Below are 12,424 nucleotides of genomic sequence, written 5' to 3'. Positions count from 1 at the left end.
GACAATTTTAGTTTCTATTTCTTACAAAACTGTACACTTAGTATATTGACTTCACAAAACATCTAATTTGAACCAGTGCTGCATTCAACATACCACGTGACACACAAAAATTGATGTTTATCTTTGTTTGTTTTTAATATTTACTTTTAAATTAAGAAATTGAGTAATTTATAGTTCTAAAATTTGAATTATAATCTACAGTTTGATACGAAACTTACTGAAATAAATTTATGAAATAGTAGTTCAATAAAATTTTGAATGCGAGTCAACAAACGAGATGACATGGCCTTTCACCTGTGACCCGTCTCAAAAGGGTTAAAACAAGTTTTATAAACTATATAAACGACAACACAACAGCATGCTATATGTTTTGTATGATGTCAGAAATGGCAGATACTTGTTCAGTAAAATCCTATACACCACAATACAACAATATGAAAGATCCACAGAAAAGTTTTACATTTTATAAAGCTGATCAAACATGCACCACGTTACCCTACCAATGAAAACAGAATTTCCACTTACTGTTTTTGGAGAAATCGGATGTTTAAATTTTGTGTTACTTTGTCTTTGGTCCACCAGAACTCTACAATGGGTTCGTCGTAAACCTGGTATGATACCCGAGGAAGAAACTGGAGGAGGGTAAGTAAGGTTCTGAGCTGATGAGTGATGCTCTAATGGGTGATCTAATTTCATAAGATCTTGAAAAAGATACCCTGCATGTTCTTTGATGTAGAGACAGGAATCTGATATAAATTTTCTTATGTTTGAAGAGTTTATTGCTAACGGATCTACTGGCCACTCTAAACAGCTTTGGCAACGACTGTGATAAATATGGTTTTTATATGTACTAGGGTATGGGCACATCAGAGCAGACCCACAATGAATGTTTTGATATGTACTATCTTCACCAAATGTCTTTTGGATATAATCAGCTTCTACACTAGAAATACTAGTCGGGTCCATTAGGTTCCTATTCTTGTTTTTCATACCAATAGAAGATTCTGAACAAGAAAATTTATGACATCCTCTCCATACTTGGTGGTTGTCTTTCTGTCCCTTTAATACTTTCAGTCGACCACCACTTCCAACAGAAGATAGAGAGAGACTACTGTCACTATGAAAATCTAGCCCTAAACACAGAAGATCAATTGAAGTAGATTTTTCTGCAGTTTCAATTTGGCAAGATGTGGGTAACTTAATGGCTGGATATGTTACTCGCCTCATATCACTTCGTCCAGCCTTGAATCCCTGAGGAGTAAGCAGATTAATAATTTTATCATAGCTGGAATCTAAGCTTGATTGATTAGATTGTAGTGAACTCTTCTTTTCTGACTCAGAGAACGATGACAACCGAAGAACAGGGGGTGAGTCTCCTAGGCCACTGTCAAAATGTATCCTGTCTTTGTCATAATTTTTAGGTGAGGTAGGAGAAACTCTAGTTACTTGCTTTTTACCTGCAGAGGAGACAAATCTTTCACTCCTAATCAGTGAGCTGTCTAATTCTCGTTCAAAACCCACACATCCATCTTCATGGTTCTCTGACAATTGCTTCTGACTCTGTGGGCCTTGGAGTAACCCCAAACCACTGTCAGATGATGATACCATTGCAGAATCCACATCCACGGCATTAATTATGTATTTTGGAGGAGCTGGATCTGTGTCTATTGTATGGTCTTGGTTATTTTCAACAGAATTACTGGCCATGTTTACTTCTGTCTGTACATCACTAGACATTGTGGAATACCCTTCATCTTTTCCACTACGTTCCACTGGTACAAGACTTGTATTTGCAGTACAAGTTCTGGAAGATATAGAATCTTGCCTTTCAGATGAATGGATCGTTATGTTTGATTGCTGCATTTCTTTTGAATAATTTGTCTCTGGATGCTGAATCATTGTTCTGGCAGCCTCTGAGCATTCTTTCATGGACTTATGGGGTGAAGAAACAGGAATGGGTTCAGGCTGAACTTCCGTTTTCACTTCTGAAAAACTGATGTTTTGTGACTCTTTAGGCATGGTACAGTACTCAATGTCCTCCGATGTTCCATGTCCTACCTGACTTCTCCGAATTACAGTGTTGGTGCATTCTTCACCTAAAGAATTCATCTTTGGACTAGATTCAGATGTGTACCAGTTTTCAAGGCTTTTTCTGCTAGGTGAAGCCATGGAATTTGCATCTGTAGAAATCCTTGATACACTTTTAGAATCAGTTGAAAAAGAAGGTGGATCTACTTCTTCATAAACATTTACACAGGTGTCATGAAATTTTTGTTCTAATGCAGGGAAACTAAAGCTATGAGAGGTTTCACACTGAACATGAGGGACAACATTTAGAGTGGTGGGTCTTTGAATGCTAGGTTCTGATTTACATGCATCACTATGTGATGAAACTTGGTTGCTAGATGGTAATGCAAAGTAATTATGCTGAAGCTGTTGTGGAAGACAAGAAGAATGCCTATTTGTTGATGATTTGTGATAAACATCTGCATTTCCTGCAGCAGTTGTTTGTACAGCTTGATATGTTTGTGAAAGTTCGGAAAATTGCACTCCTTTGATATTAATAACCTCTGGGATGAAGAAAGGTATGGAAGGCTTTCTAAGGTTAATATATGTTCACTGGGAGTCTCAATGGTGTCAAGACTCCCAAGATCAACAGATTGGCTCTGACTGCTTAGATTATACTCAGCTTGGTGGATTTCACTATCCAATAAAGAACTTGATCTTGCTACATCACTCTTTAATCTTCCACATACTTTATCAACTAGCATGTTTCTATTACCATAGGACTTATGAAGTTTGTGGCTTTCTCTCAATTCCAACTGCTCTGCCTGAAGAGCATAATTACAAACTTCATCTCTGCTGTAACAGTCTTGATCAGATGGTCGTGGAACGAGGTCAGACCAGCATTTCGTCATACTTGTTCTATGACATCCTTGTGGAGTACTTGTTAGTAGTGATCTTGCTAGAACACCTGTGCTTGAGACCTGAGGTTTGACACTGTATCCTAATGTAGTTAGAGAATCTCGAGACCACTGAGGAGGTGAGCTCATTTTTGGGAGTCCTGGATATGAAAGAACCTGTAAAAGCAAAGACAGTCAAAGAAAGTGAGTAATTTGGTACAATTATTTGCATGCAGAGAAACGTGTATTTTAACCCTACATGGTGGTGTGACCTCATTGGCATTAAACATTCCTAATAATGATAATAAATAAATAAAAAAGGATTTTACACAATTTAGTATAAAAAACGAATGTATGTTTCATAATGAGCATTTTAAATGGAGATTGATTTACATACCATAAGCTCCACTGTCTAAAACAATCAGTGATTTATTAGCTGAACTGTACTTTCCTATATCTTAAGCATCCAACATATGAGAAAACTGTAGCACATAAGTTAAATAAAATAAATCTAAATAAGTACCCTCTTCTTAATTTATATTGCACATAAGCTCTTAAAGTGCTACAAATAACCTTATAGGAAGAATAACAATTAGTAAAATATTTTATATTGTGATACATCTTATAATTTCATAAGCTAAATGAATGTTCATACATTTCTTCCACTGCACCCGCTATTAAATGAATAGTCACTACAGAGACTTGCTAAGGAATCTGTGCTATCTTCAGAATGATTAGCATGACTTTGGAAGTTTCTCCCTGTTCTCTGGCTTTGGTTCTGATTATACTGTCCAAACTCCAAGTTCTGTAAAGGTAAAAAGTTACCTAAAACCTGAGCCTTCACCACACTTTGACATTTAATACCACCAAATACACAATTCTACAAGCAGGATTATCAAAGCTTTGATATTTTAATACAATAACTTATTTCAATAGTATTTTACTATTACAAGACTGGATTATCACAACACAGTGGTTCTCTAAGTGCGGTATGTGACACACTGATCCAAAATGCAAATCACTGACTCGCAATGCCACAGCCAAAGCTATACAAGAAAACAGAACAGGTGGGGTAGGACTGATAGGTTAACCTTATTGATCTGTATGACTAACAGTTCCATAGAAAGGAGACAAATTTATTCATCATCATTTTGTTTCTTTCTAACACAATAATGAAGAACAGCATATATATACATTTATTCCTTGGCTTAATCACTATCAACAATGGTAACGACTAGGCTAACCTGTAGTCTGTCAGCTAAGATCAAGTCGACAGTGTCCTGATCAGGTGAGTTATCAGTTGATGGCCAAATTTTCTGTAAAGAATCTCTGTGATACAGCTGTGAAAAAAGTTCTCTTATCAGACAAAACTACATATACCTTGCATTAAAATTACACAATAAAACACCCTTTTCAACAACTTTTATTCAACTTATATTTAATCAGTTCCTTTCAGAAGACAAATATTATTTTGGTTTTTGTAACTACTACCTGGTTATGGACATTTGGTAGCATCTTTCACAATTTCAACAAAATGGCAGCTCCTAGGATGATAAGTCAGGGCAGACGTTTTTTTTTTAAACACAACTGAGGTAATGTTTAAATAATTATATCCACAAGACAGGTCACCAAACAACACAATAAAAAGCTAGAGATATATATTAATATGTTATAAGAGGTTATCAATAAAGTATTAAATATAGAACAGTATTTTTTAGTCTTGATAATATTTATTTTGCATTATAACATTTTCAAAAATTATCAATACTTTGTTGTACAAATGAAAAATTAATATTTTGGCATTTAGAAATTAATGTCAACACCTATAATTTAAGAAAATTAAACATGTTAATTGAAATTGTGTGCCATAACACATACACCTCTTATGTATAAAATATGTTTACAGATCTTAAATATACATGTAGTCTGTAGTTTTAGTGCACATTAAGCTACACGACTGACTATCTGTGCTCTGTCCTCTTTGAGGAAATGAACCCCAGATTTTAACATTGTTAATCTGTAAGCTGACTCATCATGCTGTAAATTTATGATTTCCTTAAACTTTACATTTAGCATTTGAATTTTCTTCAATACTTTTTGCTTAATTAACAAGATAAATTTACTAGATTTTGAAGTTAAGAAATGACAGTGATCATTAACACAGCATACAGATGTTTCATTTATAGTGTATTTTTCTAACACTTACAGACAGAAACTCACCTGAGAATGAAATTCTCCAGAATGAAGTACCTGCTGTTTAAATAGAACAGACAAGGCATTGTTTTGTTGTTCTAGATCCTGGACTCTTCTTTGTAATTTTCCACATTCTTCTCGCAAACTCTACAATTACAAAATTCAATAAAACATCAGAAACTGTCTTATTTTCTGATAGACTTTTTGTGTATATCTATTACTCTTTTTAAAATCAATCTCTGTCTGATATGTGTTTTCAACAATGGCTTTTACATTATATGTTGCTTAGCAACAAAGTATAACCTGATATTGTTGTTAGTCTATGTACTAAAAGTATTAAATGGAATGCCTAGACAGCTAAACTGGAAAAAATGTTTGTTGATTTCTTAATTCAATATCTCTGTTGATTAAAAAGGTTTGTCTGATACGAGTTTTTAAAAATAAGGATTGATTGAAAAGTAATTATAAAAATTATATTTTGGCCAATCAGATGTGTTTGTTGTTGTTTAGATTGCAGTTGACTATGGTTTATGTGATAACTAGCTTTGCCTGACTACTCAAAAACATGATGGGATGGTGTTTTGTAAAAAATCCCAGGGGCCTCTACCCTTCCATCAGCATAATATTTAAATTACACAATAAAAAGTTCTAATGTTAGGTCATAGAATAACACTATAAGTTTATTTATTGATAATATTAAGTATAGCAAAGTTTAGCCCTAACTAAATTAGAATAAAAAACGTACACAGCTTATAGTGGTAATTCATATCTTTATCTAACACAAGCAGTATTCAACAAAGGTTTAACTAATGTTAGGCCTAGGACAAATGGCCTTATAGATTTCAGTGTCGGGAAATAGAATTCTCTTGTATTATTTTGAAATTGAAAGTTCTGATACATCAGATTAATACTTGGCATTCATTTTGTTCCTGTTAAATTAGTTAATTGAATATATAATCAATCTTGGTTTAGGTCCATAATCCTCTATTTAAAACATAATGTTGCAATAAAGATACTAATTTGACTGTAAATGTTTTGCAAACCTCTGCTAGTTTCTTGCATAATTCAATAAAATTATTTAATTTTTAAATTAGTTTGGATTTTGGATTTTTTTTTGGCTAAGTAATGCTAAAAAAAAAGAATATGAGCAACTATGAATGAATGGTAAAAACTATTTTCTTCATATATCAGATTCACTCTTAGCATATATGTACAATATAAAATACAACATGAAACTTTATGCTGCAACAAAGTTTTAATGTGACAATAAACAATAAATTGCGAATATGTTTTAAAAAACATAAATAACCTTGGTAAAATTTATATGGTAAGCTAGATATAAAGTTGAGAACAACAACCAGGAATTGAAATATTAAATTCCTACATTCCTGACAAAGTTAACTTTGTTTGAGGAATTTCGTCTTTTTAATCGGCTTTCCTGGTAGGGAATACATGGTCTATCTGAATTCCTTTAGTTATGACCAATGAAAGTGAACATATTGCAAGGATTAAATAAATATGTAAACCAAAACTTGACAGTTGAATGAAGAGCATATAAAACCAAGAAACTTCCAACTAAATAAGTAAAAACTATATAACATCCTACTCATGTAATACAATTTAAAAACCAAAACAGAACATTTTCTCTTCAATTTCTGCACAATAAATAAAATCATGTTAATTTATTAATTTACAGAGAAGAAATAAAAACAAACCTTTTGTGTTAATAATGCCTGAACAACCTGATTAGCAACATCATCCAGACAATGTTCATACTGTAGACGCTGTTGTTCATTTTCAATAATTAAAGCTGTATTTTCTTGTTCTAGAAGTCCAAGTCTTTCAAGCAAAACCCTACACAATGTCTGTTCTCTCTTTTGCTCATGATCTTTGTTCTGTAAGAAAAGGATATAATTCAATGACAACAAGTATATATAATGTACAATACTAAACAACATAGTATCATAACATTCAGAGTATGTTGTAATTCTATTTGATAATTTTAAGAACTTACATGGCAAGAGTTAAAACCAAAATTTAGAGGACGGAGAGAAATTCAGTTATCAGCTGTAAAATGTTTTTTTTTCATTCAGTAAATTTCCTGTGTATTGGAAAAGCATAAAAAAACTTGTTTTTTGATAATTTTATCTATGTATTTGTCAGTTGGCTTACCCCTCTATTGACCTATATACCTATTTCTCCATGAAACAGAATGATATAGAAAAAAATAACCGACTCACATTTAACAGTAGTGTTCATGCAAATTTCAATAAAGAAAATAGTGTTTTTATATTTTCTAATATAGCTTTCAGAAATTAATGCTGGATTTTATGACAAAGCCTCAGGTTCTTCACATTAGACAAAAGTCAAGTGTATGATTGTGAATCTCTCTCTTCAAGACTATTACACAATATGGTTACTTCTTTCATGCATAATATAATCTAGTTTTCACTCAAAAATAGGTGAAGTTGTGAAAGGTTTAGCCAATTTTGTGGCATTTGATATAATTGAAATACTTCTAATAGAAAACTGGTGGCTAAGCTAAGTTGCTGTAGTTCTAATTTTAATATATAGTTTTATAATATTTATGATGTAACAATTTCTTCTAGAAGAATTTAAAAACTTTTATTTAAAAAATTATCCTAATTATCAATAGCTGTTGTCACAGATGACCACAGAGACATTATACCTAATGTTTGTTTACTTCAAAAAGTTTCTCACCAAATTGCTCCATATAAAAGGATGCAATATTTAAGTAATGTTGCGTATCCTAAGAAAGCATTTAATCAACCTATCTTCCATTATTTTTGCACCTTACAATAACATAAGCATACAAACACACCTTCTATTTTGAACACTGGTAAATAAACATAAAAATGAGCATCTTCTTTGCATGTAAAACTGCTGGAACAGTCAGTCTGGAAAAATTTAAGTTATTTCATAGAAATATCCTACTTAATGCATTAGAAATATATCTTTCTATATTATTATGAATTTTGTAAGCAGGAATCAGTACCCAACACATGAGAAAGTCTGAATTAATCTCTAACTCTTGTGTTTCTTAACATTGAAAGCAATTTTGATTTCATCTGGTTCACATTTTCCCTGGATAAGGGGGTATTTATCATTTATTTTCTAATTGACGAATAGTTACATTTTAGTTAAATTCAAAATGCTGCTATTTCTGTACAAGACCACATTATTTTATTTTATTAAGTATGTGGTCATGAACACCAGTTAAGTAGTACAGTGAAAGAACAGCAAGAATAAGGCTGATAGAAAAACAAACAAGAAGAACAAAAACAAGTAAATTACAATATAACTATTACAGATGTGTATTTAAAGTTTAGCAAGTTCTATAAAATTGGCCATTAAATTAAACATTTTCCAAATAAGTCTAGTGTTAACATTATTAAAATCATTATTTGTTCACTGTTGCTTTAGAATAATATACATTATTTTTAGAACAAGTACTTCCATATACCAAAAATCACGTGTCTTGCTATATTCAAATACATGAAAACAAGTCTAGAATATCCGAAAAAGAGAGACATTAAAATCTTAATTAAAATAAGAAAAACAAAAAAAGGCCAAACTTACAGATGTTAGTTTACATATTCAGCCAAGCTATCCAAGAAAAATGTACTTTAAGCAGGTTACAAGTTACTCTAACAATTTAGTGATTATGCACGATTGTTGATTAATGCAAAACATTTTGTCCCTGTGACTGATAGGGCTTGCACTAATACAGTTAAGGTACTGAAAGTGATACTACACAGAAATTCTAAAAAACATTCATATCTTGACACCACAACTGTAAGGTTATGACCATTTCTTCTGCAGAAATATCACGAGTTCAAAACACATTTAAAAGGAACAATATGGTAATAAAACTTCAAAAGGATTATTAACATAAAAAACTAAAGGAAATGAATTATAGGAAGAAACAAAATATTATATATTCAGTTGACACTTCAACTGGAAACTTACTGATCCTTCTAAACTACGAAGTTCATTCAAAAGCATGAGGTTTTCTTTCTCTAAAGAAGCCAAACATGTTTGATACTTCCTCATTTTACTCTGAAGGAGTAGAAAAGAAACATTCAGATAATTAAAAACTGAACACTAAATCTTAATGTTTCTGTTGACATCTTCTGCATAAGATAATTTCTAATTCGAGTAGATATACAACTCTAGAATTATCAATATGGTACATATTTCTAATTAGTGTGATTGATAAATTGCCATACTAATGGTGTATACATTTTTTTGAGAAACTTTTATGATCTTAGGGACCTTGTAATCAATGGTATTAAACCCACAGTCCTCACCAGTAATTCTATTAAATATTAAACCACTAATTTACTTTATAATATCAAAATATAAGTAGCTATTTTCAATTATACAGTGTATCTGAAAAGTCTTGAACCATAGGGAATTTGTGTGTCAGAGATGGTTGGTCCCAGTGGAAGATTGTTGTCGAATTTAATGCATGCCATCTAGAGAGAGAGAAAAACATCACTCACAGTGCTGTTGGGAGGCTGCTAGCTAGATTTAAGGAGACTGGCAGTGTGGACCATTGATAACGACACAAATATGCTTTATAGTGCTCATAGAGGGTGGAAATACAATTTTCAAATTAGTCTTGAATTACATGGACAACATATGAAATACATTCTGTAAAATTCACTGAAAATGCCCACAGTTCCAAACTTTTTGGACACCCTGTATATGTAAAAATGTAAGCTATTCTATTTGTTTAAAGCCCAATACAAGTCAGCAGACAAAAAAAAAGAGTTATTCAGGCTCTACTGCTTGGTAGTTGAAGTATGTTAGGGACAATGATCAGGACGAAACTAATTTTTCTCATTATCTAGAGTGTAATTTTTAGTTAGCATAGTTATAATGAATTGTTAATCATCCACATTTATGGTGATGAGCTGCAATCCTGTTATTAGTATCGTGAACTGAAGTGAAACCTGTCTGAATGTCATATAAATAAAACTATTTACTGATCGTCCAGATACAAACATTACACAATTTTTTTTAGTCTTTCAGAAAGAGATTTATTATTAATAAACACTACATGTAAAGCAAAGCTTTTAATATATTGGAAAAGAAAAATCATTATTAAAAGAAGTGAATAAAAAATAATCTATATGTAGTAATCAAATTACTTTTCCTTGGTTCAAAATGTGTGAATATAATTTTGCAAGTTATAGACTAAATTCAATACAAGAAATGAAAAATAATATTTAAAATTTCATCTACGAACTAACAAATTAAAGTCTACTTAAGATCTACCCAGTTATGTTATCAGGGCTCACCCCCTCATTAGGAAGCAAGTTCATTGGGCACTTGAAAACTGCAGTCCATTAGCAACCTAATTAGATGTAAGATGTCTAAAGGTCTTTGTTTTTCCAGTACAAATCAACTAAAAAACTTGCAGATCAATAAGTTATACAAACTAAATGAAAAGGCCTTAAAATATTTAACTAAGATGTGCAATATTTATAAAAATATTTATTATTTATCAACAAAAATACTTCTTCCATTAAACAATTATAAAAAGCTATAATTAGCAGCAAAACATGAGTGAAAATTTGCTTAAAGTTTTATCAAACTTACCTCGTATGCTAAGGCAAGAGATGATTTTTCATGTTTCAACTGGTCTATACGAGACTTGAATTGCAACATGTTCTTAACCATTTCTTCCATTCTGGCAGAATTAAACAAATTAATGATAATTATACAACATTTTAGTTATTGAGACTTTTATCTTGTTTGCCTGTTTTAATGAAAAGCCACATATTGCATTATCTTCACTCCATTACATGGAATTGAACTTGGATTTTAGAATGATAAATCTGTAAACTTATCATTGACCCAACAGAGGATGACTTTTATCCTAAATATATGAGAAGCACCACTTGGACACGTACACAGCCCAGCAACAAACCAATGAACAATCACTATTACAAACTAATTGAACTGTAGTAATTTTCTTTTGTTTCCTCTCAGGCAAAGTTGGTGTGGGTTTAAATCACAATTTTAAAATCTTATACTCACTGAAAAACTGTACAAGAAAAACATTTATGCTTAACACAGATTTTAAATTAAAAATAACAGTCAGCTATTCTTTGTCTCATCTCAAACTCTATCTGTTTGAGAATATATAATGCATTTACCTTAACTGTGATTCTGTATAAAATTTCTTAAATAGAAACTTACATTATTTTAACACAATTAACATCATGCATGTATATTCAACATGATTATTTAAGACATTTTTATACATATTACTACCTCATGGAATAACACAAGGTATTAACACTAATTAGGTAAATCATATCAGGGAAATGTCTGTACTGGAAGAAACAGGTCTATGGGCTGAACAATGATGGAGTTTGAAGGTGGGCAATTTTAGGACTCTGTGATAAGCTATTCGTCAGGTCACTATAATTACTGTACATGAAGCTTTCAGGGAAAAGAAAAATGTTGTCTACTACAGAACTTCAAGCTGATGGAGTCCAAAAAAATGCCTCTGTGTGTTATTTGTAGAACAGTCTAGTTTTATCAAACATCTCCCTAATAATAAAGTTAATTTTAACAAACACTAAAACGATTGTACAGTAAACCTTAAGATTTCATCACTCACCAGATAACATGACACTTTTGAGTAATCACTTACTTTAGGAAATCTTCTTGAAGACTTGCTAATCGAGCCTTGCAATGCTCACTCTCTAACCGTACCTCTCTGAGGCACGCCTCTGCTTCTAATCTATGCATTTTTTCTATTTCCAATTCCACTCTGAGACCTTCATTCTATGAAAAATACATTAGTTAAATATAACTTTACACAAAATAAACAAATTATGAAATATTTCTCATTACAAAAGTCATCCAGTTTGGTTAATTTTATGATTGTAATAGCTTTTTTACTACTTCAAATCTGTAGTAATTGACAGGTCAATTATGAGAAAGTGGTTAAAGTTCATGTTTGGAAGCTGAATATATAAAAGTGTGCACTTAATATAATCAAAATTAATTCATATAGCTTTAGAATAAGAAAAGCAGAAAGAAGCACACTATTCTGTGACTTTGAAGAACAATATGGTGATAAATATTATTATTACTGTTTCAATAGAGACTAATAGTTCATACTTGAACTTAGGAACTAACAAAACAGCATAGTGTAAATCATACTGTTAGTACTTAATTACACATATATTAAATAAGTGTTCATTACTTGATTTGAAAATAATAACAAACATTCAAAATGATTATAATTAAAATATACATGTCCCAACTTGTTTTTTTTTTTTTTT

At 31.5% G+C, this 12,424-nt stretch overlaps 2 protein-coding genes across 3 annotated transcripts in view; both read right to left on the bottom strand.

The window, feature by feature from the left end:
• The window catches only part of LOC106466617, an 18,453-nt gene extending 16,066 nt beyond the window's left edge, over positions 1–2,387 (bottom strand). The window contains exon 1 of the mRNA XM_022395211.1: positions 526–2,387. Within this exon, the coding sequence (XP_022250919.1) occupies positions 526–2,169 (1,644 nt within the window). The 5' untranslated portion in view covers positions 2,170–2,387. The remainder of the gene's footprint in view (positions 1–525) is intronic.
• Positions 1,768–12,424, bottom strand: part of LOC111083011 (nck-associated protein 5-like) — a 42,449-nt gene continuing 31,792 nt past the window's right edge. For both annotated transcript variants that reach the window (XM_022395217.1, XM_022395220.1), the window contains exons 2-9: positions 11,788–11,921; positions 10,725–10,815; positions 9,087–9,176; positions 6,812–6,991; positions 5,124–5,243; positions 4,148–4,243; positions 3,559–3,708; positions 1,768–3,080 (exon numbers count right to left, since the gene is read on the bottom strand). In XM_022395217.1, the coding sequence (XP_022250925.1) occupies positions 2,334–3,080; positions 3,559–3,708; positions 4,148–4,243; positions 5,124–5,243; positions 6,812–6,991; positions 9,087–9,176; positions 10,725–10,815; positions 11,788–11,885 (1,572 nt within the window). In that variant the 5' untranslated portion in view covers positions 11,886–11,921 and the 3' untranslated portion in view covers positions 1,768–2,333. The remainder of the gene's footprint in view (positions 3,081–3,558; positions 3,709–4,147; positions 4,244–5,123; positions 5,244–6,811; positions 6,992–9,086; positions 9,177–10,724; positions 10,816–11,787; positions 11,922–12,424) is intronic.

The sequence above is a fragment of the Limulus polyphemus genome, unplaced genomic scaffold, assembly GCF_000517525.1.
Source record: "Limulus polyphemus unplaced genomic scaffold, Limulus_polyphemus-2.1.2 Scaffold75, whole genome shotgun sequence".
Lineage (NCBI taxonomy): Eukaryota > Metazoa > Arthropoda > Merostomata > Xiphosura > Limulidae > Limulus > Limulus polyphemus.
The sequence above is the reverse complement of the archived record's forward strand: the minus strand, read 5'-3'. Positions and strand labels throughout refer to the sequence as shown.